The following is a 27,591-nucleotide window of genomic DNA, read 5'->3' on the forward strand; positions in this document are numbered from 1 at the left end:
TCACTAAAACAATATATTTGTGGTATGTACAAACTGTCAATGTAAGATGAAACAAATGGCGACCACACGGAAAGGCACATGTGCTGAGATTTGCTTTCTTTTCTTTTTAAAAGTTTTTTAAAGAGGGACAGAAGCCCTGACTAGCACAGCTGTACGCAGCCAACTTCATTAACTAAGACAAAAGGTTTTCTTATTTGTGCTCAACAATGCCATGTCTTCTGTGCGTGAAGGAATCATGTATGATGAAGCCCACTGGAAGTGGCATATTCTCAAAGGGCAGAGACCATGTTTATATAGAGAATTACTCAGCCAAAGGCTTTTCCACAGAGTGAGTGTGAGTGTTCCTGTATGCAAAAACAGGGATTACGATTTGGGGGGTATCTGGGGGGGGGTTACGAACTCTAACCAACATTTTTAGGAAGTTGCTGGGCACAAATGTAATGCAAAAACACTGGTGCAAGGAACAAAAACAAAAACAAACAAACTAGACAGTAATAGATGAAAACGTGTTCGTCAGTATTTTGAAAAAGGTGAAGTAACCGTCCAACTATAAACCGTGAAAGCGTTACAACCCTGGTCACATGCCACATATCGATCAATGGCAGACAGTTATATGAGGTGTTGTATTCAGACACCGTCATCCAAGTGTTGAGGTATTTAATATAAATGTATACATGTATATATTTTTAATTAGCTATTTAAAAGGAGAACAATCGGCAACTGTGTAGCATCACATCAAAGTGATGTCAAAGTGTCTTTAATGAGAGAATAATTTATACCTGGGGGGGGGGGGAGATTGTGACCAAGGCCAGGTGACACGTAAAAATTATACCATAATTTGCATGAGAGAGAAGGAGACCGTGAGAAAGACTGTGTGTAAGGGTGAGCGAGTGGGTGTTTATTTGGTCACCCCCCCCCCCAGTCATGTGGCACAGTCAGAGTCATAGGGTGACTAAAACGGGGCTCCTTGTTAAACAGGAGGGTGACGGACAGCTGGGGCGCTGGTGCTCACCCGCCGGTCTGATGCAGCACTACTCACAGACCTGACGCACAGAGCTCAACAAACGAAGAACAAAAGACCGCTGCACCCCCAAAACTCTAAACGGACCACCGCACCGGTGGGGCCGTGCTCCTGTGCCGAAAAAAAAAAAAAAGACCCCCCAGGCAGGAGAAATGTCTCCACATGTGGCTGAAAACGAGGGGATTTTAGAGCCCGACGAAGGAGCTACACAAGATCGGCAGCATTATGCAGCATCATTAAACTGGGGGGGTTACTGCTTAACCACAATACCCTGCTCCAAGGCAGTGACCTGAACAAGACAAAGCTCTTTTTACAGCCTTCCCCACGCTGCACTACACCCAACCCCCACAGCTCCTTCAATCCAAACACCACAAGGCCCGTGTCTAGGGGAAAAAAAAGCCCCCTCACTGACTCTCTTATTAGTCAAAATACTACACACAACAATCCAACATTGTGGAATGTTGCTTTCGCACCATAAAGTTGGCCTGTTCGGGCACTTCTGGATCAGTGTGGTTGGATCAGGATTTTTGATTGGTCAGAACTTCTCTAAAAACACGAGGAACTGTCAGTAAGGACACAGTTAACCCAGACAGTCTTCCAAACTCAATGACTGATTCAGACTCCGCAACTACTTTCCTTGAAATTTAAAAAAAGAAAAAAAAGTGAGCCAAATATCAGTTCTGAGAAATGAACAAGTTGTTGAATTTAATGATAAGACAATGACCTATGTACTTAAAACAAATAAATACTAAGAAAATAAAAAGTTAGTTATTTGGTGTGAAAAGCATGACAGAACACACTTTTTATGTGCATTCCAGACGCTGATTAAACTCTTTGTGCCACATTCTCAGAGTCTTGTTGAAGTCTAACTTTCTAGTCTTTTTTTGTTACAGGATGTATGACAGTTAGATTTAATTTTAACCAACCACTGCTTAATTTTATGCAACACACCGCTAATCTCTAAAACCACTCTGGAGGTTTCGAACTTTCAAAAGGCTCAACAGTTATGTGACAGTGTTGTCCAGCAATTCAGAACATATCCTCTGCTCTAAGGTCAGAGGTAAGGGAAGAAGGCAATGACAGGGATCGCATTACAATGACAATGAGCACACAAGCTGTTTTGCAACACACGGGAGAATGTTTTTGTTTGTTTTTTTAAACTTACCTTTAATCTTAACTGTGGGTGAATTCGGACCAGCAGACTGTTTCCTCCATCCTCTCCAGTTCTGACAGAGGCTCTCCGCCTCCGATATAAACGAGCAAAGGGAATCCTCTTCAAAACGGTCAGAGTCTTCGAAGGAGAACCTCTCTCCGTCTTCCCACTCGGCGAACATCAGTTCCATCACATGCGAAGTTTGCAACTATGAAAATCCGAGGACTTCAACAAGGAGTGAATGAACTGTGGCTTGTGGGAGGACGGCTGGCAGCTGACAGGGGAGTTGCAGCCAGCCTGCATGGGCGAAGCACACCTCCAGTGGGGCAGCACCAGGTGGGGGAGGGGACCTGAACAGGGTCAAAACAGCACGGCAACTCTCCTAACTCTCTCCAAAGCTCGCAGCCTTCTTCGCTTTTGCTCTCGACGCACTGTGGCAGTTTACGATGACAACGTGTACGGTGCATCAAAGGACACCCGTTCACCACCGATCATATCGGTCATATGTGCACTTCAGGCAACGTCACGCACAATCAATCCATGTTTTGCAATGTATTCACACTATAAAACTTTTTGTTTTTTATAAAAGGGCTTTAATTATCAAATACGCCGTGAGTTCGCGACGAAGTGAAAAGACAAACATTAAAGATGCAAGGTTTTTCGTGTCCAACTAAGCTAGATAATACCTTTCCCCCCCATTTCTGCTGAGAGAAGTATAACGGCACCCGTTCATGTGCGAGTGGCTCCGGGAGCAGGTTCACTCCAAACTCCACACGAAGGGTTTTTTGGTTTTTGTTTTGTTTTTTGTTTTTTTTTGGAGCTGCTGGCCCTTCGTTAAGTTAGCAAGGCTGAAATAGCGAAAAAACATTAGCTCATGCACTTAATCGGAGACGTCCAGCTGTTTGCAAACTTGGCAAAAGTTAACTATTTTTTCTTGCATTACAACTACTTTCTCCTTCCCCTGCTTGTGTCCCACAAAAGCGCCTCGGTTAGCAAAGCTAGCCAAGCTAGCTAACCTAGACAGGGCGAGAACAGGCCCTTACTCCAACGACGGACTTACCTACTCTTTTTGTAAACCCGACCGGTCTGAAACGACCGATCAAATTCCTCTAATTAAGATCACCGGTCTTCGACGTTTGCAAATTGTAGTTCAGGCAAAAAAGAGAGAGGACGAGAGACGGCTAGCGTGAGCTAGCGGCTCGGCTAACGGCTAGCCGGCTAGCGGAGTAGTTTGGAGGCTAGTCGGCACGTTTGAATAATGCGTGTTGACACGACGTGAGCCGACATTACTCAATAAAACAACGCGTCCTAAACCCTTTGAAAACAAGCCTCGACCGGTATTCAAACAAGGTTTTTAATACCGACTCGCTCTGTGAGGAAACGCTCGCTCCCCCGACCCCGGTCTGAACACACAAGTCGCTGCTCCACAAACAAAAACAAAAAAAAAAAACCAACAAAAAAAAAAAAAACCCCGAGTTGGTTTTTATTCAGCGATTTTGTGATTGTCGCCCAATGTTCAAGTCAACAAAGCCTCGCTAGCCAGCGGAGCGAGTTAATCGGTCGTGTAATACGCGCTTGACATTTGTTCACCGGCGAATATGTCTCTCCAGCAGCTGTGTGTTTAGTTTGCGCTGCCACAGATGCCCTCTCGTCTCTCCCCTACAACACCGAGTGGCCGCCTGCGCTCCAGGTCTCCCACCAGCTTGCTCGGTCCTCGCCTCCCAGTTTCCGCAGGCTCGGTCTGCTCCCACTGCGATCCCTGCCGATGGCTCTACACCCAGTGTGTCTCAGAAGCCGACCAAACCGAGCCGGGCTCCCCCAGATCCCTTCCTCCCGTGCCCCGTTTCCTCGCTGTCTCCGCTGTGGAAGATGGCTCTGCGCTCTCCGGCCTCAGCGGGCTGTCCGGCCCCCATCAGCTGATCTGGGCTTCCGCAGCACATGTGACGCTTAAATGCTGTAATCTTAATCTGCAAAACTGCACACCCTTGTTTGATTTATTCAAAATAACATTTTTTTCCCTTAACTCTCTTGTATTTCATGTTCTTTATGCTTTATGCAGCATGGTGTATTTGGTCAAGTGTAACTTCTCGCTGGTTCCTTTTAAATAAAACCTTATGATTGCAAACAGAGACGCTGGAGTTGGCTGGACTGTTACCTGTGCTGCTTCTGTTATTCTGTGTGTTTTATTGCCTACAAAAATCTTCAGTCAAATTTCCCATTGCGACCTACTTATTTGAAGGTCTTATAATAACAATACTACAACTACTACTAACAGTAATTTATTAATAATAATAATAATAATAATAGATACATGAACTTGAAGACAGGTGTGGATTTACTATAAAAACTGCCAAATTCAATAGTAAAAATAAAAATATAATATAATGATAAAAGTAATGATTTCTATACCATGTATATCACTGTGGTACTGCATAAAAACTAAACGCACAGAGTAATGCTGTCATATGATGCAGTACTGGCAGTGCAGTATATGACTGCAAAAACAAGCAAGTGCTACTTACCTCTCTAAACACAGCTAACCTAAAGGCAGAGAACATTGAGCTAATTTGCTAGCTATATGATGAATACAAATACAGTCCTAGAAGCAAGCAAAACCCAGCTGATATCATTTTTTCCCCATACATGTACAGACTACAGCTGTGTGTAAGACAAATATATTATGGGAAGTGGAGATACTTTTAAAATCTGTTACGCTCTTCCTGTCCAGCTCACTTCCTCCCTCCAGCTGACCGCACAGCACCACATTAGGATCTCACAAGCACAGCCACTGGTGTCCAGGAGTTGTCCAGCTCTGGGTTTAATGGACCAACTGCCCCTGTTTGATGTAATGTTTTGTGTGACAGTGGTAGGTCAGTAGGTGTGTATTTCAGTGCAATTAACAAGCATCACCTGGTCAGTCATCATCAATTTCGTTTCTGTGACAAGATGCCAAAAATCGTTCAAAAATCAGATGAAAGGAGGCGTATCCTGAACATCCATTACACTGCTCTTGTAGAGAAATGTAAGTGACGCCATCGTCTGAGGTCATTCACGTTTGTCTTAAGGTATCAGGGTCCGAATCGTATTCTCCATAGTTTGTTAAACCTTTCCTCGCCACTTTTTTTTTTCAGAATTTATTTATTTTCAGGGATTTACTTGTGGTTCTTGGTTGCCAGCAGACAAAGATGATCAACTTGCATTTAATATCTGTCCCCCTGGCTTAGGCGACTTCTCCATGGAAAGACATTGGTGAGCTAGTCTCAGATGACCTGTTCAGATGCAGGACAGCATGTGCTGTCTTTGCACAATGACCAAAAGTGACAAAAGCTTGTGTTCTTCTATGTCATCTCCTCTGTTAAGGGCCTACAAGATTTTCCCACCAGTGATTTGGCATCCACACACTGGAAGGTATGCTCATCGTCTGTAGAGTATGCTGGTCTTCACGGTTTCATTTCCTAAGCAGCCATAACCCTATTTCATTTACTCTTTGTATGCACAAAGTGAATTCCCAAAGTGAGCAGGGATCCCGCCCACAAAGGCACAACAGAAGAGCCAGTGATTGCAACTAGCCCCAGTCAGGGGAGGCATGATCACACCCACCTGCTCCAGCTTAGGGTGGGCCAATGGTAGCATGCGATACGGCAAGCTCGCGAGGTCCTACCAGGCACTTCCTCCGGCTCATTCCATTACTAACACATTGTTTCTGCTTTGTGTCCCTGACAAACTCCCAGGACTGCTGTGCCAGATGCCACCTTGGCAGCTTCTTTCTGTCTTCGCAAGTCATGCTGCATGCCCGGCCCTCTGAAGCTCTGGCTTTCTGGATCCGCCATGTGTCTACCTCTTCCCGGTTCCCAGCACAATCTTTCTCCTCCACGGAGCAGTACTGTTTGTAAATAAATCATTCCTCTGAGGGTTGCACTTTCCACTTGCCATGGGGTAACTTCCTGAGTTCCTCTGCATTTCAAGTAGCTGATACTTCCAACTGAAAGTGAGATGGATGAATGTCTCAGTAGTTTCTGGATAATTCATTGTTACAGAAGGTAAGTCTGCACTAATGCTCATCATGGGTCCAGCTGCTGACTTGATGACCAGACACATCCTGCACTCCATCTCCTTGAACATCTGCAACATGGGCCAGCTGTGCTAGAGAAGGGCCCCAGTTAAGGCAATGCAATGCATTGGGCCTCGCCAATGACTTCCTTCTGAGTGCGTCAGTAGCTACATTCTTTGGGTCTGGAATGCGTTTGATGTTTAACTCATAACACACCAATTTAGTAACTCACCTCTGTTCACACATCCAGTCTTAGTTTAATGTGTCAGGAAAGTTCTCTCATACTGCAAACTTCAGAGCAAAGCTGTCTGTGCACTGCATGCTTTGTTTTACTATGAAAAGACAATCAATCATGGAATTAGTCTATTTTCAAGCACGTCCTCTTTCCTTTTTAAGAATATGGAGCCCTGGATCCTGCGGTAAAGTCAAACAATGGTCTGGCAAAAGCAAACTATAACAAAACCCCCTGATAAATATAGATAGAACCCGCCCATAATAACTCTTCTACGAAATCAGTTTCAGACATACCAATCACTATAACACTAACTTCACTCATAGTGTTGACTGGCTTGCTTGACATTTTCTTGGGTCAGGGGTTAAGGCTAGGGGTTAGAGTTAAAGGGCAACAGCTTAAAGATACAAAGTTTCCCGGGTCTAAGCCTTTTATTTGGTCTGAAAACAAGAACCTTATCCAGACAGCAGCAGGCTAAATCTTCCGATCCTCAAAAACGTTGAATATCAGTCTCATGAATATTTCTGGGCTGTTAAATAGTCCCTACAGCTAAGGGTTGTACTCATATAAATCAAGGGCCGGGGTTAAAGGGGTGAGCTTGTGATCATGTTCTATGTAGCAACATTGTAGGAGCCTGAGGTGGAGAACAAAGCATTACCTTACAAAGCAGCCAGACCACTGGTTTGATGAGGAAGAATGTGTGTGTTTTCCCCTGTAATCGAATGAAGCCATCCAAAGTCAGTACAGAATCTTGTGTCACTGTTCCTCTCCTGCACAGTTGCAAGAGATGAAGGAAACCCATCATGATTTTTTATCCAGTTATCTCGTTAGGGTGCGATGCACCAAACAGGTCGCTCTGTCCCAGTTAAGCTCGCGACAAGCAAAGACTGACTCATACTTGGCCATCAACTGAACAATCTCCTTCCAGACGGGAGACAGGTAATAGGAATCCAAACCAGTGCCTGTCTCTAATTGACACAACGTGTCACTGGTTCCACCTTCCAGTCTACAGACACTGTCAGTCTGTCGGTACTGGAGGTGTGATGCTGGCACACTGGGTCTGCCATGAAAATGTGATCCTACTGTGTGAGTGCAAATGTGTTTATATGTTTTGGGTGGGCAGAACCAAAGTCCTCTAATGCTTCACATGAGAAAATGGCAGCTAATGGCAGTGAATAGTGTGCGTCACAAATTAATCGTTTCTAGTAGCCAGCCAGCTGCTGTTTGTTGACTCAGTCATGAAAGCACTACCTACATAAAGATTCAGAGGATTTAAGTGTGTCCCCAGGACTAAAATGCATCTGAGCAGAACTCACACCTCTCATCTAAATACATGCCCTACGTACGTTAGCAAAAGGAGAACACGGGATACTCACGATGTTAGTAGAATATCCTATAAGTGATGCATTCTGTCTCATTTAACTATTTGTGTTTTCTTTTTGTGTTTTTATTTTTAATCGGGTATTTATATTGGATTACACCCATCATTCATTACATCATTAATGAAGCAGAAACTTACATCAAAGGGCAGGTTTGCTGTGTGTAAACTCCAACTATCCCCATCATTTCCAAACCCTCAGCAATAGCTGTAGCACCGAGAACCTCAACACTTTACCGCAGCTGGGCACTGCACTTCAACACAGCCCAAGACTGTTACTGTGTGAACCTCAGACAACCCCAACAAACCTTGGAAAACATGGTTTTCAAACTGGGGAACACTTTATAGTTCCTTGATAAAATGTCTTTAGATATTCTACTGAACATGCCTTTTGACAGGTCTCATTGACATGTTTGAACATTTTTAATTGGGCATGATCTACTGCAGCATTTGGAAGACACTGCAAAAATTACAAATTTGCCTCTGGAGAGTGTTTGATCACAGTGAGAAGAGGCAGAAAAAGAGAGGTTTTTGTGCACTAAAGCCATCAGAGGCATTGTTCTGTTTACAATTACAAATGGTGACAAACAGCAATTTAATAACATATGGGTTGAAAAAGTCCAAACTTGCACTTTAAGGAAAACAACACTTAATGCACTGGACATCATAGTGCACCAAAGAGCATTTTCTTCGATAACAGGAGTTATGACAGTTATTTATGTAAACATTACTGTAGGTATCAACCTGATACACAGATAAATAACACAATTCAAAATCTAATGCAACAAACGAATACTCAACATAATACAGTACATGTGATTTCTAATGCAGTTTTGTTGCATATTAAATGGTGTATTAATGGATGATGGTTCCCAATTTCAATCCACTTTGCTATGTGTAATTATTACAGATGGCCCATTAATCTTATACCTACACCATTCAGAGAGGTTTTTCATAGGGCTGAGGAATCTGGGAGTCCGTTTATGTTGGGTACAAGATAAGAAAGTGTGGGCTGGGTCTTGGCGTGTTTCACCACTCTGACCATGTTAGCTCCACGTAAAAAAACGAAAAACATTTGACTACTTATGTACAGTTATGTTTAATCTGTGTACTTGACATGAGTATGGATAATAATTACACTGAGAACTAATGAAATATTCTCTACTGGAATGGTAATGAATTCATCACATAATACAAATTTCAACTTTAACCCTTAAACAAACTGCACATATCGGAGAATATCTGCAAATCTTCCACTGATATGGCAGACAGTTAAGTGCACTATGGTGTAATATACTATATCATATTAATCTACATGTACGTATTCTGTATATGGTCTTGTCAACCAAGGGCAGCTCAACCTCTATCATTCTGCACAGTTAGTACACTTGTAGCTCAAACATGTCATTCGCACTCTTGAGGCATGTGTCTGGCTCCCTTCCTTCCTTCCCACCATCAGGGTAAGCGTGTACGTCCCTACCTTGTGTAAACAAGCAGGAAAAAAAAACAAAAAAAAAAACGCTGCGATGTCAACAGTAGAGATGAAGCCAGAACTCTGCTGCCCATGAGCCTCCTGGGTTTAGTCAAATCCCCCACAGGCATTTCAGATTTCAAGTACAGTATATTGATGGTGAATAAGCCATGACCACACTGTAACGTCAGACATAAGCAGGACTTAGGGTGACCTTCTCAATCCACTTCAGAAACCTGCTGACCCGCGTGTACACCCCCGGGTAGCGGGGGTCGCCACAGCCGTGCCCCCAGGAAATGACCCCGGTCAGAGTCCAGCGCCCGTCCTCGCCCTGGCACACCAGAGGGCCCCCACTGTCACCCTGACAGCTGTCCACCCGGCGACGGTGCGACAGGCTGCCGGCGCAGAGCATGCGGCCGGTGTAGCGGCTCCCGTAGCGCTTCTTACACTTCCAGGAGGGAAGCAGGGGGAGCCAAGCCTGCAGGAGCGTGCGAGAGTACTCCGAGTCTGAGAGAGAGACAGAGAGAGAGACACACACACACACACACACACACACACACACACACACACACAGTTCACCTCGGCATAACAAGGCTTTCCTGGATTGATGGTTTCATTTGTCAGCTCTCATTAGTACGGCTGTCAGTCAGGGGCACGGGGGCACATAAGCGCAAAGCTGGCGATCGCATACCTGTAACGCCCCAGCCGGTGATGATGCATGCAGATGGCCTCTCGGCTCTCCCGGGGCCGCGAGCCGGAAGGCAGGCGGCATTCGTGTGGGGGTTGAAGGCCACGCAGTTACCGTGCGCCCCCCTCAGACTCAGCAGGGCGATGTCGTACTCCCAGCCCTGGCTGTGGTACCTGCTGTGGATGATGATGCGCTCGGGTGAGAGGGTGCGCTCAAAGGCATCCCTCTCCTCAGTATGGTAGTCCCCCAGCCTCAGAACGTAGCGTGAGGGATCGGTGCCGAACCTGACAGAGGGAGAGCGAGAGAGAGAGTGGGAGGTAGAGAGAGAGAGTGGGAGGTAGAGAGACAGGGAGGTGTAGAGAGAGAGGTAGAGAGTGAGAGAGCGAGAAAGAGGGAGGTAGAGAGGTGGAGAGAGAGGTAGAGAGAAGGAGGGAAAGAGAGAGAGAGTGGGAGGTAGAGAGAGAGGGAGGTGTAGAGCGAGGTAGAAAGCGAGAGGGAGGTAGAGAGAGAGGGAGAGAGAGCGAGAGAGACAGAGAAAGAGGGAGGTAGAGAGGTGGAGAGAGAGAGAGAGAGAGAGAGAGGTGGAGAGAGAGAGGTAGAGAGAAGGAGGGAAAGAGGGAGAGAGAGAGAGAGAGAGAGAGACAGAGGTACAGAGTGAAAGAGAGAGAGAGGAGGCAGAGAGAGGGGGAGGTGTAGAGAGAGGTAGAAAGCGAGAAAGAGAGAGAAAGGTAAAGAGTGAGAGAGGGAGGTGGAGAGAGAGTCAGAGAAAGAGGGAGGTAGAGAGGTAGAGAGAGAGAGGTGGAGAGAGAGAGAGAGGTCTTTTCTTAGCCTCACTTTCAGTATCAGGTATCACAGGGGAAAATATTTAGTTACAGTAAAGCTGCAGCATCCGCAGCAGACGGTCGAGGTAATTCCGCACAGAACCACTAGATGTCTCCCTCTCACCTCTTAAAGCAATGAGCCGCAGTGACGAGCCAGCAGGAGTTGATGACAGTAGCTCCACACAGGGGATGGTTTCTTTTGGCCTGAGACCGCAGCCACAGGGAAGCCTGCCATGGCCAGTCCCCTCTACACACACAGCAAGCGTCATGCATATGGACACTCGGCCTCTTCACGGACCGCCGCTTTAACGGACCGTTACAGTCACCCGACAAGGGCTATCCGCACCAAGGCTGTATGCACGGTTCCTCAAATACGCTTGTTTAGATGCACACATTATACAGACGTGAAGGCAATATATCCCAGTCAGCAGGGGAAAAACACTTTCCCTTTTGCAAACGGAAGAGGTGCGACTCTCTGACCAGTTCAGATGATCAATAGGAAACCAAAGCCTCAAACGTCTTTCTGCTTAAACGCAGCATTAAAAATACAAGGTTATTTTCTTTATTAATGTTTAATGTCATGAGAAGGATTGTACTCTGCATGCTCAATGTTATAATGGAATAAGAAATAAATAATGCATGCAAAAAGTGACCGTGTGAATGAATTTGACCTGTCACTAGGTTTGAGGGTACTCGCCATTTCTCAGAGGTGGGTCTACAACATGTATTACAGTTTTAACTCTATTTCCATGTTGCTCTATCATCCAGACAGAGGGGGATGCGTTTTACATATAAATTAGTCCTTTCCTTCCGGCGAATAAATAATTCCACAGACATGACAAGCTAGAGTTTACATCCTTCCTCTTTTCACATGCAGTGCACACGACTGGCTCTGCTCAAATGCACAGAGACATTTAGAGCCGGTCTAGCAGCCCTGACAGAGCTCGAGGTGGCTAATTGCATGGACACCACACTCTCAAGTACTATTTGTCTGTTCTCAGAAGGGGTCTGTTACCGTAGCGACTTGTCGCCTCCAATGATCCTCCTCCTCCGGCGCTGCACGTTGGACCTCAGGCCGCACGGTAGCGTTGCCATGGCACCATCTCCCGCCGATGGCGGGACGTAGTCGCAGATGACGCCAGCATCCTCGCTGTGCCTGCAGTTATGCGCATGTGAGCCCTGGGCTGAGCACTGGCCCAGAGACGACTCCGTCCCCGTACACCTCACGTTGTCTAGGTGTATGGGACCCTGGCCCTCTCCGAAATAGGCCATGGAGCGCGACTTTGACACGCCGCTGGAGGAAGAGCGGAGCACGATCGGCGCACTGGCAACATGCACGACAACCTCATGCGTTCCAAGACTCTGACCAACCGACACCGGCGTTTACATAAACTACAGCAGGATGCTTTGTTAGGTGGGATTACTGAACCAGGCAAAGTTCCTGTCGTTTTCTGGCGTTTTCCTGCTGCACTGTTGTAGTACTCACACAAAGCCCAGCTGCCTACAGACCACGGCAGCGCTGACGTCGTTCCAGCCATCGTCGCACACGCTGCCCCACTGACCGCCCATGAACACCTCCACTCTGCCCTCTTTGCGACTCTCTCCGTCCACCAGCCGCAGCAACGGACCTGGAGGAAAGAGAGGGGTGCATACAGCCAGGACTTTTCACTGGAATTCTGGGGGAATCCCAGCACTGCCTCGCAATTCCCTGATCTGCATCAACTCAGCAGACACAGTCAACTCTCATGAACTGAGTCAAGAGGAAGAGACCGGGGCTGGGGTTTACAAACTCTGCACAGGAAAGGCAGGCAAAGACAACAAACAAACAAACAAATAAACAAAATCAGCCGGCCCCCCCCCACCAAAAAAAAAAAAAACAGGCCTCAGCTATCGTGGTCAGTAAGATGGTCAAGCTAAGCACAGCACTTTACTATGGTTCACAAGCAAGGAATGAAATTACCTACTGTGCTGGCAAAACGCAGATTTCTCTTAGTTTGTAGAATTAGTAAGACTTACAGCCTGGGTAGATGCTTCTCATATAGAAGCCGCTCAGCCTTCCAGCTTGAATCTGAGACTCAGACACACTCCCAGTTTTGAAACATGGGTAAGGAAAACTTATTTCGTTAAGCTTGTATTCATTCTTCTCTATTTAACAGTGGTGAGTCTTGAGCTTCAGGTCCTGGAGTTTTCTGGTAATCTGAGATGTCGATGCTGTCATCCAGACATTTCATGCCTTCACTCAGGTTTGTGATGATGATGTGGGTGGAATGCAGTGTCTCACAGAGCCCTCGGGACTGTGATCGCCTTCCCTCCCACCCTTTAGTTCTACTACTACAGATAAACCTGCCAGAGGTGCATGCTAACCACTGGCACGTCTACGGTATATGGACTGTTCATGTGCAGTTTATCTTTAAAGATCTAACCTACATCTTTCGGTTTTGTTTGCATGCTACTAAAACGTCCCGGTCCCTCCTGTAGACCAACCGATGCTGCCATCTCAGAAACAGCCCGACCAACCCAGACCCACTGGAGTGACCTTTCCGTTTACAGCATTTAGCAGATGCGTTTATCCAGAGCGACTTATATTTGTGACCAAGCAGTTTGAGCCTTTGAGGTCAACAGTGGCAATAGTGGGACTTGAACCAGCAACCTCATTAGTGATCTTGACCCCCTGTTCATTTTTAAAGATGAACTTTGACAATGTGCGTTTTAAAAAGCGCTGCGTAAATAAATGCGACTTTGGCTTTGAGGTTTGTGGTCTTGCCTTTTGTACAGTAGGCGTGTAGGAACTCATGTAGCTCACCTGAGACTGGAGGAACCACAGGAATGTCATTGGCGCTTCCTTCTCTGTCACAGCGCACGCCCACATCCTCGCCGTGCGAGCAGTCGTGGCAGCCCCACTCCGCGCGGTCGCACTCCAGCAGGGAGTGCTCACTCCCTTCACAGCTCACCTCATCCAGCAGGATGGACCCTGTGCCCTCCCCAAATGCAGCTCCAGGAACCACCTCAGCACGCCCTCTGCTGGACAAACAACCGCATTGCTAATGCCCTCACCTGAATGCACGCTAGGTTATAGGAAGGATTTAACCTATAACCCCTCACCAATGTTTTAAGACCTACTCGTCTGGAACCGCATGACATGCATCATAAACACAGTGGTACGCGGTGAAACGTGGAGCTCCGATATTCAGAATTAATCATTAATTAGTGAGAATACAATTGTTTTACTAATTGGCCCTTGGCAAAAATGGTGTTCAAATATACGATATGAATTCTCTTTGCTATAAATGTAATTACAAATTTAAGAAAATGTCATTAAAATAATGGGATATAGTTTTTATGAATAACAGGTTTGCTTCAGGGGTTATGTATCATTTTTTATAACTGATTCATTCAGAGGAAAAAACAACAACCCATTTAAGAGTACATCTGTAACCTTGCCTTTGATGATGACATTTAAGTTAATTAAACTTCTATGCCCACCTGAAGCCAAGCTGTTGACACACCACTTGGGCGTGCTGTTCAGTCCAATTGTCATCACATACTGTGCCCCACTCTCTGGCATGGTACACCTCCAGACGGCCCTCCCAGGGCCCTCCTGCTCCCACCAGACGTACCTCGCCATCTACAACAGACCTCATCATCTCAAACGTTGATGCTGAGTCATTTACTTCAGTTTTTCGCCAGAAGACTGAATAATTACATCTCTTCATCATAGTTGTTCTGGGCCGTGAAAATTTTGCCGAAGGCAGTCGCAGCGTGCGACCTACAGTCACGGCATTCTCTTCGGGTCCATGTGCGGTATCGTTTCTAGTTCTACTTATGAGCATCAAATGTGCAACACCGTCCGTTTTTTTTCTGTAACACTTCAGTGCAGACATGTTTGTTCACCTGTGTATGGGTTGCAGGATACCCCAGCGTCTTCCATGTGGTCACAGTTGTGCTCGCCCCAGGGCGCGTGGGAACAATCCTCCACAGACAGCTCATTTCCCGTGCAGTGCACGCCATCCAGGAGGATGGGCCCCAGGCCCTGGCCAAAGTGAGACCAGGCCCACGCCTTCGGCACACCGCTGAGCACCCCATTACACACACATACACACACACACACACACACACACACACGTCCCAGTACAGAGGTGAAGCTACAACTGCCTCCAGTCAGCAAGCATGCAGCCAAATGAACTCATGTCAGGGAAGACGGCAAACAGGTGAGTTTATTTAATTGAAGTTACTAAGAAATATAGAAGCAACTTAAGCCCTCAAGAAAACAGGATGATCAATAATGCTCATGCTGTAATAAGGAAGGGTAATACATGGAGAAAATGACAGCTCTGATTCTGTGTGTGTGTGTGTGTGTGTGTGAGCCTGTTCTCCTCATTCACAGCTCTGATTCTGTGTGTGTGTGTGTGTGTGTGTAAGCCAGCGCTCCTCTCTCACAGCTCTGAGTTTGTGTTGTGTGTGTGTGTGTAAGCCAGCGCTCCTCTCTCACAGCTCTGAGTTTGTGTTGTGTGTGTAAGCCAGCGCTCCTCTCTCACAGCTCTGAGTTTGTGTTGTGTGTGTGTGTGTGTGTAAGCCAGCGCTCCTCTCTCACAGCTCTGAGTTTGTGTTGTGTGTGTGTAAGCCAGCGCTCCTCTCTCACAGCTCTGAGTTTGTGTTGTGTGTGTGTGTGTGTGTGTGTGTGAGAGCCAGTGCTCCTCTCTCACAGCTCTGAGTTTGTGTTGTGTGTGTGTGTAAGCCAGCGCTCCTCTCTCACAGCTCTGAGTTTGTGTTGTGTGTGTGTGTGTGTGTGTAAGCCAGCGCTCCTCTCTCACAGCTCTGAGTTTGTGTTGTGTGTGTGTGTGTGTAAGCCAGCGCTCCTCTCTCACAGCTCTGAGTTTGTGTTGTGTGTGTGTGTGTGTGTGTGTAAGCCAGCGCTCCTCTCTCACAGCTCTGAGTTTGTGTTGTGTGTGTGTGTGTGTAAGCCAGCGCTCCTCTCTCACAGCTCTGAGTTTGTGTTGTGTGTGTGTGTGTGTGTGTGTGTGTGTGTGTGTGTGTGAGAGCCAGTGCTCCTCTCTCACAGCTCTGATACTGAAGGGGAGATACAGTGGTCCACTCTCCCTCACAATCTTCTCATTTCATGCACACTCACAGAACCCTTCAATTATTCATGCCCACCTTCCCTTAAATCTATATTCATAAAGTTCTACGTGTGTATTTGTGTGTTGCATTTGTTGAATAAACAGTTCTTTCAGAGCTGTGTACAGCAAGTTAGACATCTTAGTTCTGTTATTCCATTTTATTGAAAATGCTAAATAATAAAGATATACAAGTTTCAGTTTACTCATAGATGTATATACTTGTGGTATGCCAAGTACACACAACAGCATTTAAAACGTTGACCGTCTGACGACTGAGCAGGTCACATATCCATTTGGTGCATTAGAAAGGCATTAGAAGGTGTTCATCCATGTAGAAGTCCTTACCCCATTCCCAACTGTCTACAGACCACCTCCGCGTCAATGTCGTCCCAGTGATCATCACAGATCGTGCCCCATTTGCCGTTATGATACACTTCCACTCGCCCCTCAAAGTCTTCCAGACCTCCCACCAGCCTCAAGGGGGCGCCATAACCTGAACGCGAATGCATGTGGACGCGCTTGTGAATAAAAATAACAGCTCGAGACCCAATATAAACAAAAACACACTTATTGTGCTTCTATATACAGCCTGGACATTTTGAAGCTCACCCACCATGTAACAGACAGCTATATGAACTTGACATTATTGGAGATATGTTGGATTGTGTAACATGTTATATTGATTCCTCTAATAATTCCTGTACGTTTATATGTTGGCCTGTATTTGGTGACACTCTACTGCGGCCTCACACCTCTCTGATGTCTCTCTGCCTTCTAAGGTTTCTGTGAAACATTCAAGCTGACTCTAAATATACCTGTGTCTGTACAAGAAGCTCCTTTCTCTGCCTCTGAAAACATATACACACGCGCACGCACACACACACACACACACACCACTTTCTGTCACTTCTCCTGAGGCTCTCTGAGGTACTTAGACAAAAGAAACAAACAACCTTCACTTAAATGACACCTAGACATCTACTGGGTGAGTCCTAGCTGCAGAGGACCTACAACAGAGCAGCTGTGAGACTACACCTCGTCATTAGTACTGCTGCTACCCTTACCGGAATCAGACTTTTACTCTGCCTCATTAAAAAAGCCAAAAAGAATGAAAAAAGGAAAACGTGAAGGAAGCCAACGCACCATCAGGTACAGCACACACGACTCCAGCTTCGTTTCCATGGTTACAGTCGCCAGAGACAAACTTCCTGTTCCGACACTCCATCAGGGAGTTCTCGTTGCCACGGCAGCCGAGGCGTTCGTAGTGGAAGAGTCCGGAACCAGGCCCAAAGTAGGAGTGTTTGAGAGCGGTACCGATTTCACTGCACAGCAAAAGGCAGCTTATTACACTTCCGTTTCTTTTCCGAAGAGATTTACGTGGGATTATTATTATCATTATTATTTACGTGGGACACCTGTGGACATGATGCAGAATAATATGTGCACAAATGTCAGGAGGATCGAGGGTAAAGCCTTATACCCCTGACCAAGCTGTCGACAGGTGACACTTGCGTCTCGGTCAGTCAGGTGTGTGTCACACACTGCCCCCCACTGGCCGTTCAGATAAATCTCCAGGCGACCGCTCATGTTGGACACGCCTCCCACAAGTCTGGCTGTGCCTGGAGATTCAGACAGCAGCCAGTGCTTATTTGATCACACGCAAGTAAATATAAGCGTACACACAGACAGACAGAGACAGACAGACCATAAAAGCAACTCTACTGTTACAGTAGGATAATGACACAGACAAGGGCATTTATTTATGTCTTAGAGTAAATCAACATGCAGTATTTTAAGCTTGGCAAGTAAATAAAGACACTGCTGATCCCTGCGCATACACACACAAGGGCACACACACTTATACTGTGAGTCTGCAACTGCAAGAAATGTTACTCTGAAAGTGAAAGGTTGCCAGAGGCAAGCAGAGATCTTCGCAACAAACACACAGGATGCAGAGAAATTTGACCTGCAGTACTGCACCGGGCAGCGCATGCAGGTTGGTGAGGACAAAATCAATCACACAGACACCTACACCTAAACCAGATGTGCATAAATGGACAGAACCCAGACAGATGTGGAGAAAGAGAGAGAACTATCACAACAGCAAGACACAGAACACAACAAACCAAGTGGACAGATCTATCCCAAGACCATAAGACTGAGAATAAAATGAACACTCAATTAAGAAACACACACCATTCCTGCTATGGTTTTTGGCTTTTGCTTTGATTTAAATATTGTAATGTCGCAAATCAGTTAAAAAGCAACAAACTAAATTAGACACTGTACTTTAAATGTAGTCTGGACTGGGCTAAGGTTATACTGTCTGGAGATACAGCGGGGTTGACGTGCGAGGTTTACACCGGGGCTGACGTGCGAGGTTTATAAGGACGATGGCGTGTGAGGTTTATACTGGTGATGGTGCCTGTGTTAACAAGCATTTTCAACTGATATAGTATCACAAATCGTGAGCCAAAATAGCATTTTACACACTCTCCGGTTGCTTTTAAACTTGCTAGTAAAATCTAACTTACTTTAGGTGTAAAAAAATAAACTACAGAAAAGCTCAGCTAACTAAAGCTGATCGATAGGCCAAACAGAAAACCGATCCAAGTAACAGGATTAGATCCCTGCTTTCCAACAGGTAGTGAGAAAATATTCTCGTTTCAGTAGAATTTAGAAGGTCCACGGCTATGCAAAAAATACTTAAAGTACTTATGCATAGGCTTCCATTTACAGCAAGTCCTGACTACATTTTTTTAAACTTAAAATAAGAGGTAAGCTGCTTGTCTGCAGTATGTATACAGTAGGTTCTGGACATATGGTAGGAAGCCTACAGGGAGGAGAGACTCACCCTGGTGGCAGTCACAGTAGGCCCAGCTGATGGCTCCAGAGAGCTGTCTGAAGAAACACCAGGGCTTTGCCGCGCTGTCAGGGTTCCTGCAGTAGTTGTGATGGCCCAGCCCTCTGTCTGGGTACTGCTGCACGTAGTCCACAAACTCCGTCCACTTCAGGCAGGGAAAGCCAGACTCGGTCTGGGACACGGAACCGTTGTAGTAGCCCAGCTCGGAGAAGCCCTCCGGGCAGGACGGAAGGCCTAACGGCATGAGAATACACACAGGGACATGCTGACGAATACGCCAGTGTACACACATGCACGCATACACACACAAACACATGCTATAAGAGTTATTCAGTCCCAGATGTTGGGTAAAATAGGACAGAGGCTTATAGCAACTACTATGCGCAATGTGACCAATGTCTCTTTGACAAGTTCTTTAGGATGGGAAAAATGAAATTAATCTAAGGGTCGAAACCCTGCAATATTCAGCCATACTAATGATTGCAGTTGCTGTGAAAGAGGGGATTTCTGAGGCTCTGTTCTGCTGAGACACACCATCATCACCTAATCAAAGCCCCAGGTGTGTCTGTCACAGCAAAGAGTGAGGAATTGCAACATGTGGGTCTGTGACTGATATCAAGACTTAGCTGTGTATCAAATAAATGTCACTAGCACGCCTTGCCAATTAACAGTGTCTGCAATTTTTGTCAAACCAGATTCAGATCTTTACAGGAGATTGTAACATATTTTCCACACAGCCAGGATGTGGCAGCAGGAGCAGTAAAGCACTCTGGCTTTGGGTCATTCCTATGTGGAAAGTGTCCTCTTAACATTGCCATGAAGCAGGCGGCCAGAGACGCAGTAGCAGTGACAGTGGCCGTCCTGGAGCCCAGCGCCCCTGCATGCTAAGTTTGGGTCCCATCTGCAACATTCCTACGAGCAATCACAGCTTTTCACTGCTCCCAGAACATGGTGCTGTTCTCCATATGCAGCGTGCCTGAAGTTGATTACTTTCCTACAAAATGCATGTGCGAAGGAAGGAGCAGGAAGTCAGGAGAGCAGGGGAGCGCCGGTAAAACAGCTCAGCTCTCCATCTGGACGACAGAAGCCACTCTCGGAAACGCTGAGCTAGGGATCTGGAAGTGGTGGGGTGAAGTGCGAGTGATTGCAAGTGGAGAGCCAACACTGCATTTCAACAGGCAACTGCGCACACACACACACACACACACACACACACTGTCCAGAGAAACTGATTCTAATCAGTGGACTGTAGTGATCCATAACTCAGATTACCTGAAACACATTCTGAATGCCAGGAATGGGTGCCCTCTGAGCTCATGGGCATCACTTGGTCTGAATACCGGCCAAAGAAGATCCAGAAAAAAGCAGAAGCAATCAGAGGTCGGAGCGTATGAACCTCTATCAAGCTGTTATGGCCAGGTGCTAAACCCTCAGGGAGGGAAAAATGCTTGTGTGTGCATGTGTGGCTCTCCTTCTCCGACTCTCAACATTACACACTACAGGACTTTCACGGGTAAGGTGAGAACAGCGTTTACATGTCTGAGCACGGACCCCCAAATCTTCAGCAGACGACTCAGAGTCTACCGCGGCCTATGCTTCACGTGCTTAAACATGGACTTAGCAAGGTAAAGCTGGAAGAATTTCTGGGTATGTCTGTGTGTGTGACTCCGTGCTACTATTTCAAATCAGTTCTGCCAGTTTCTTAAATTCATACCTGAAACACATGCTGGTATGAATTTCTAAAAAATGTGTCGAGTGCTGATTAATACTTCAGTAATCCATCATCATTCCCTGCACATCTTCAATCATAGCAAAGCTCCGGTTCTCTTCACAGACTGCACAGACTATAGCCCCACACACACACACACACACACACACACACACACACACACACAGCTGACATGGTATCTGGGCAAAATTCCAGACATAATTTTCGAGACATTACGCTACAATATTAGACCATGAACAAGAACATGGCCCCACTGGACTGTAGCAACCGTCCTGAGACAGTACGTGTCAGTACAGTGAACTATGAACACAAATACTTAAGAGAAACATTCATAAGCTATCATCTCAGCAAAGCCTCATTGGAGCTGAAGCAGAGGAGGAATTCTGCACTGGGATTGAGTAGAGAGAGGAGGTAGGAGGAAAACACTGTCCTCTCATACTAATGATGCTAAAGAGGCAAACCGAGAAACCTGTGTAGACATGCTAAGGAGGGAAGTGTTAAACCTGATACAAACACATCACAGGGAGATTGGTCTCCCTGCTGCCCAACCCAGAGGGCTCTAAACCCCTCGACAGCACAGTTGTTTAAAGCCCATTCTCTGTCTCCGATATTTATTTACACTTGGGTCCTGTTACAAGCACCTTTAGTCAGTGTGCATCCCTTATCAGCCTAGCCCCGGTTTAGTCGCTCGTATGCTTTGCCGCAGGGGACAGACTGCCAAAACATCTTCCAGTTGGCAACTTTCACATCCCTTGCAGTTGTTTTCATTATGGGCCAAGCTGAGGATGTGGCTGAAGCACATTTGACAGGAGAAAACACCAAGTCTCATCTGCAGCAGTTGCTTTTCTGCACGGGGCAACACTCACCTAATTGAGTGCCTTGCTCTAAAATAAGCAAATCTTATTTTAGGACAAGGTGCTCATGCAAAACAGGTCAAAAGGCACTGCAGTAACGTTTTACATTAGGGGAATTTGCATGCTGGCAATCTACAATAAAAGTCAGTTTTCCTTTAACCCTTTAGTGCTATAAGTTGTACTGAGTCTTATATTTTTAAGGGAATATGAAAGTACCTGAACTCTGTAGAGTATTCAAGTAGTCGTTTTGCTGTGCAACCTTTAAAGATAAAGACAAAGAGTTAGGACAACATTCTTTAACATTCACATCCTTAGTTGAACATTGTTTTTATTGTATTATTTCTTTTTTCCTTCCTTGCTTGTGTTTATTACAAAGTCAAATACCTTTTTCTGTTTTTTTTGTTTGTTTGTTTTTAAACATTTTGCCATAAAAACGACTTTTAAAAGCAAAGTAATCAAACATTTTATCACAGTAATTAATAAAAGTAAGAGTCTTGAAATACGACACCGTTACGTGTAGGAACGCTACAAATAAGAGTTCGGTATAAAAGCAACTGTTATCTGTTAGCACTAAGATTCAAATCCAAACCGCAGCCGTTCCACGTAGTTAAGGACGTTTATACACTACTTAAATAAGATGCGCTTCTGTCACCATGGGTTTTTTTACGCCCGTCTCTTTAGGAGAGGGCTCCATGCTGCTTTACGATAAGAAAATGTCCTCTAAACACACGTTTCAAGTCAAGCAAACGGGCTTTTCAATTTATTAAGCATCAAAAGCGGATTTTATAATCTGCAGAAGTAAATGACTCAACACTAGGTGTAACAAAATATTTATAATTGTCGTTATTATTATTATTAGTAGTAGTAGTAGTAGTAGCATAGCCTACATTAACACTCCAAATATACCAATGTAATACATCTTGTTCATTTATAACTTGCTGGCGTGGGTAGGTTGAAATAATAATTTCTTTTTGAACATTAACCAAACATTTGTCACTTAAAAACATTAATATTTATTACAGACCTTGTGTACCAAAGAAATACACGTATGCGTGTTTTCTGTAGCTATGCACATACTTATAACTATACTATATTTTTGGCGCGCGTTTTATTCTTATATACAGACACGGAGCAAAGCGTTGACTGGCACCTTACTGATAGTTTCACGTGTATTTTAGTTGCCCTTACATCATTTTACACAGACTAAATAACTGAGACAGAGCATTTGAATAGGGTGGTCTGACTCGCTCAGAACCCGGTGACTTCAAACCAGTGGTACTTTTCTAAATTTCCAAGAAATTATTCTTGTAATTAATCAGATTACTAAAATGCTGCTGAAGCTACATAATTATTTCATCCTTATAAACATACTCTTAAAAAAGTTCGGATCTTTCAAACACACGTTATAATAATACCATCGAGACTCAAATAAATAAAAAATGTATTTACCTTAACATTTAAAAAAAAAAAGCACTGCTGTAAAAACCTGGTCAGATAAGGCAAATAACCGTGTTACGTACCTCTCCCGAAGCATAAAGCAAAATATAATACAGCGCAGCACACGAGAGAAGCCCGTGGATGGTTCCGATGGCCATTCTGTCACTGCTCGAGCCTCTGGTTCACGAATCCCATCGCCGTTCACGGTGCATAAACCTCAGTCCAACAACGTGGAGTGAAGTTTGGCAGCAACTTAATACCAGAGTTTAATCCCGGAGCGCACAGTCCGCTGCCGTCCGCAATAAAATCACATGCTGCGAGCTTCCAGCGGCCGGAACCCCGAGGACGGCCACCGCCCCACCCGCGTCTGGGTCCGGGGATCCCATTCTGAAAGAGGAGAGCGATTTTAAAAAAAGAAACTCCTCCAGTGCTTCACCCTTCCTCTCGAGCCGGGAATAAACGCGCGAGTCGAAGCGCAAACGGCGCGTGACCTCACCAGGTGCCGGAGGCGCGCGGGGCAGAACGGAGCCTTCCTCGTCGCGAGGACACGTTCGTCTGCATGCAGGTGCGAATGCAGCTTTTACTGCTTAGCTCGTAACACGGGTCGGAGGGAGTTTCATGGGAATACCGGAGAGCTAGCATGGAAATATTTCCGTTCCGATACGTTTCGGTCCTCGGATTTTACAAATCCGAGGACTAAATAAAATTGCATTGAACGTCGCTGTATGAATAGTGATAAATGAGGCGTTGCCAATGTTTAGTAAGGGTGCGGCCGCACCTGTGCGCACACCCTCGCCCAGTTTTGTTCAGGGCCGAGTTTCCCAAAAACAAAGTAAAATAAAGATCAACTTTAAAAGGTACAGCAAATATTACATGAAAACTCTCTTGATTAAGATGATCTTAACACTATGATGATTTTGGGGAACAGAGCCCAGGTTGCTGAAAGAGTTAATGCCATTTCATATTCACAATGTGCCAAGACATCCAAGGATACATCATTTAACCACTGGTAAATGTGACCAAAAATCCCCTTACAGAACCTTTCACGCAGTATTTCTTTTAGAGTCTAACTCCTCTTAGATCCACTCTCCCTCCACAAAGGCAGTGTCTTACTGTTGTTAAACACTGATGTCCTACAATGTTTTGATTTCTCACATTTCATCTGAAATCTACTCAAGAATTGTGTGTTTTCATGCTGAAACCTTCCTGCGTGCACTGAAGCATTCTCAACACATGGTAAAAGCATTGCTTCTCTTATCTCCTAAGGAGTGGTTGCATTGCTTAGCATCACACCATAGCATCAGTTGTGTCCAGTTGGTTTAAATACATGTGGCCATTTGGAACTATACAAGTCCAGTAGATGTCAGGCACTTAACCTGAAAATCAACAGCAGAAGGGAAAGTCACCACTGCACAGAAAAGTATTTCCCAATAATCTAGAACTGTAAAGTATTTCCCAGTAATCTGTCCCCAGTCAGTCCAGCTCTGCCTGTAGGCTGTAGACACTCCAGTGTTTCTCAAGGCTGGAGGGTATTTTTAGTTGTTCAAAGTTCTTTGATTAGTCCAGATTTCAGAAGTCGGCTGTTTCATTAGCAGTTCACAAGCCCCGCGATGCTTTGTTGCGGCAGATGGCATTTCCTTTAGTAATGTCAGGTCATTTACACTGGGGCAGATAAGTCTAAGGAAATGGTGGATGATGTTATCACAAGACAAGCTGGCAAACTTCCAGCTGTACTGTAGGAACCCATTCAGTATGTTCTGAACATTGGGGTTAAATTAATAAGCAATTAAAACCAATAAAGCTGTATCTACTAGTTTAATCTGCTTTCACTGCTCAGTGGAACAACGCGAACCATGTCTAATGAAAGTAATGGAGAACATCAACAGTGGTAATTAAATCAGCAGTGTTTTCAGTAACCCTACTCACTGAACGAAGCATACCAGGCCACTATTTACACACGAGACATGCAGATGGAAAGGCACACGGCTGCAGATAAGATTAAACACACTGCAATGCAAAAGATCACTCCAGGACAAAGCGTAAATGCCATAAAAACCAACATATGTTAGGGAAAGACTACATTTACTACACTAACATCAGTAGTAATATTTTAAAACAATTTATTCAAGTAACAAGCTTTCAGAGATTGCAGACTCGGAACCACACCAAGGCTGGTCATGCACTGCTTTACAGAGTTACCTTTGAGAAATGTGTCAAATGACTGTAGTAATAGAGGGGGTCCACAAGCCTGTGCTTCAGATCAAGTACTTTACTTAGCAAGTATCTGCTGCTGTTGATGGTGTGATTAATTATGATTTAATTCCTCAGGAAAAAAACCCACTGCTTCAATGTCTTTTTGCCAGTGTAGGTTTGCCGATTTACACCTCAATCACAGCGTGTTCTGGCACCTGTCTCTCACAGCAAGACGTCTGTGGATTGAGTATGTCCACAGTGCTGGATCTAGATCTCTCTGGTCAAGTTGGGGTGCCGTTTCAGTAGCTTGTTGGCTTGTTTTGGCAGCAGTCTTCCTCCTTGGCCAAGGGCCAAATTCTTTGCTTGGTTCCTCCTCTCTGTCTATAAGTGGTGACAAGTAGAAACAAAATTAGCATGACGTATTTGTAAATATACAACCAAAATTCTCTCAAAAAGTATTTTAACTTGAATAACTACTTACACACACCCACATATATATGTATGTGTGTGTATATATATATATATACATATACACACATATATACACACACACACACACACACACACACACACATACATAAATAAATAAAATATATATGTATGTATTTTTTTTTTTAAACGAAGCAAACGTTGGCGACTACATAATACCCTTCATAGCTGATGTATGAGAGTCATCTTAAACAACCAACATACTATGAAAGTTGGATACTCCCAAAGCAGGAAACAAATTACACTGGTCATTCTTCCTAATCAGAGGCGCATTTCAAAGGAATACCACAACACTGCCGGGTGGGGGTATGGGCTTCCTGACAATAGGAAAGGGTACCTGCGCATTTTCTACACATCTGTAGAACGCTGAGACTTCACTGGAGCAGAGCGCGTTGTTGAATTCATGTTGCTTCCAGCAAGCCATCAGCAGAGACATTTCTGTGACACACGAGGCCTCTGAGAGCAGGAGAAACAAACCCCAAACAACAAAACAACAAACCGGTGTCATGTCAAACCGCCACATGCACGCCCTTCGCACTAAACCGCACCGCTCTGGAGGCCCGGCCATCCGAAACCTTGCCTACACCAGGTTACCCGAGCCGACCGGTGTCGTGTGAAGGCTGAAGATGCCCCAATACCCCACTCCGAGTCCTACTTACCCCCTCTCTTCATCCTGCGGTTGGACACCTCGTCCTTCAGGACCAGCGGCCTGGTGGGCTTCAGGGCGGGCCTGCCCCTCTCCCTACTCAGCAGCCTGGCGACCTTGTCCTGTATCCCGGCCATCGTCACGCCAACACAGCGACCACTAGCTTCAAACGCAGCACACCCGAAGCTTTCTGAGTGGAAAAAGTGAACGAAACGGCCCTGAAACGAGCGCTCCTCAACACGTTACGAAGGTCGCCATTTTTCCTGTATGACGTGCCGCCCAACTGTCGTTATGGAAACGGCACTGTCGTAGAATGGTGCTACGCGATAGACACTGTCGTAAATATAGTGGCGTGGTGAGTGTGGAGTTATCTCTCCCGATTATAATCCGTACCGTAAGTAAATTGTTAGCCTGTTGTAAAATATTTGTCGCAGTAATACTTTTAAGACACCGTTACATTGTTTCCAGATGTTTGTACACGTCAGGCTGCATAAATCTTGAATCTTATGTTTCTTTTTTTTTTTCAAAGTAGGACCCCACCACAATACAAAGCCATAAATGACTAATTATTATACAACTGATAATTATCTTAATTACATATAATTAACATTTGGTCAACGTATCTTAGTTTAAATTAATAAATAAAATACAGTCACCACTCTGTGTGATGGACCAACAGAGTTTGCAAAAACATTGTCATTCTGTAGAACAGAGATCTGAATTATGGGAATATAAATCATCTCATGAATTCCTTCACCGTTTGACAAGATGTGTTGTGTTTGACTGTGTCATCATAAATTCTGCACTCATGAAGGTGAAACTGCAGCACCCAGGAAGCATTACGTGGCGAGTGCCCCCTTAAAGCCTTCACTTATTGTCGCTCATGTTTGTGGTTTAATGTGCTTCAGTTCCGCGTACTGTTCTCGTCCCCGTTTTTAACGTGCAGGCTCCAGACTGCATCATCCCACTAAGTGTCAGCTTGTTCCTGGAACTGTACTGGTATTCTGCTTTTGCCTCTGCACGTTTAAGGTAATGTGTAACATAGCCAACGATTTTACCAGCAGAGGAAATAGAAAAATGAAAGTTACGCACTTATTTTTTGCCTGTACTAAACTGGAAAATATTCCTGCAGTGGTGCAATGGGCTGTTTCAGTCATAAATGGTTAAATAAATAAATGGTGCAATGGGCTGTTTCAATTATAAATGGTTAAAAAACACATTAAGATTTATATTTATCTCACTGTATTCCAATTCATATCCTTACATTTTTAATAAATGCTTTAATAGATTTTTTTTTGTGTGTTCTGCAAATAAAAAAACCCCAAACTTAATCTTAGATTATACATTTTCAAAATATAAATTACACGACCGTTTTAGGGAAAAAAAAGCAAGGGAAATCAGCATAAGTTCGTTTTTGGGAGTGGCGAGTCAGCAGTCTTTATTTTCCC

The 27,591-nt window shown here is 45.0% G+C and overlaps 2 protein-coding genes across 7 annotated transcripts in view; both read right to left on the reverse strand.

Moving 5' to 3' along the window:
* zswim8 (zinc finger, SWIM-type containing 8) overlaps positions 1 to 4,083 on the reverse strand; it is a 29,736-nt gene extending 25,653 nt beyond the window's left edge. Inside the window, exon 1 of one of the 2 annotated variants that reach the window (XM_035531337.2) lies at positions 2,187 to 4,081. In XM_035531337.2, coding sequence (XP_035387230.1) covers positions 2,187 to 2,364 — 178 coding nt within the window. In that variant the 5' untranslated portion in view covers positions 2,365 to 4,081. Of the gene's footprint in view, positions 1 to 2,186 lie in introns of both variants that reach the window. The other variant, XM_081724346.1, reaches the window with a different exon arrangement.
* A 4,160-nt stretch (positions 4,084 to 8,243) lies between these two features.
* si:ch211-51a6.2 (neurotrypsin) lies at positions 8,244 to 27,436 on the reverse strand. 5 transcript variants are annotated; one of them, XM_081724716.1, is made up of 17 exons: positions 26,157 to 27,435; positions 23,312 to 25,389; positions 22,899 to 23,202; positions 21,595 to 21,637; positions 18,787 to 19,029; positions 17,413 to 17,551; positions 17,076 to 17,254; positions 16,748 to 16,780; positions 16,278 to 16,425; positions 14,707 to 14,885; positions 14,299 to 14,440; positions 13,619 to 13,836; positions 12,302 to 12,443; positions 11,831 to 12,109; positions 10,940 to 11,062; positions 9,998 to 10,278; positions 8,244 to 9,813 (listed from the first exon to the last, which is right to left on the reverse strand). In XM_081724716.1, the coding sequence occupies exons 3-17, from the start codon at positions 22,971 to 22,973 to the stop codon at positions 9,494 to 9,496; spliced, it is 2,544 nt and encodes an 847-aa protein (XP_081580842.1). In that variant the 5' UTR covers positions 22,974 to 23,202; positions 23,312 to 25,389; positions 26,157 to 27,435; the 3' UTR covers positions 8,244 to 9,493. The 5 variants fall into 5 exon arrangements, with proteins under 5 accessions (XP_081580842.1, XP_035387465.1, XP_035387466.1 ...); XM_035531572.2 differs by having other exon boundaries at positions 22,899 to 25,389; positions 26,157 to 27,436; XM_035531573.2 differs by having other exon boundaries at positions 13,619 to 13,833; positions 22,899 to 25,389.
* Positions 27,437 to 27,591: the final 155 nt, after the last annotated feature.

The sequence above is a fragment of the Electrophorus electricus genome, chromosome 12, assembly GCF_041902795.1.
Source record: "Electrophorus electricus isolate QZ-2024a chromosome 12, ASM4190279v1, whole genome shotgun sequence".
NCBI lineage: Eukaryota > Metazoa > Chordata > Actinopteri > Gymnotiformes > Gymnotidae > Electrophorus > Electrophorus electricus.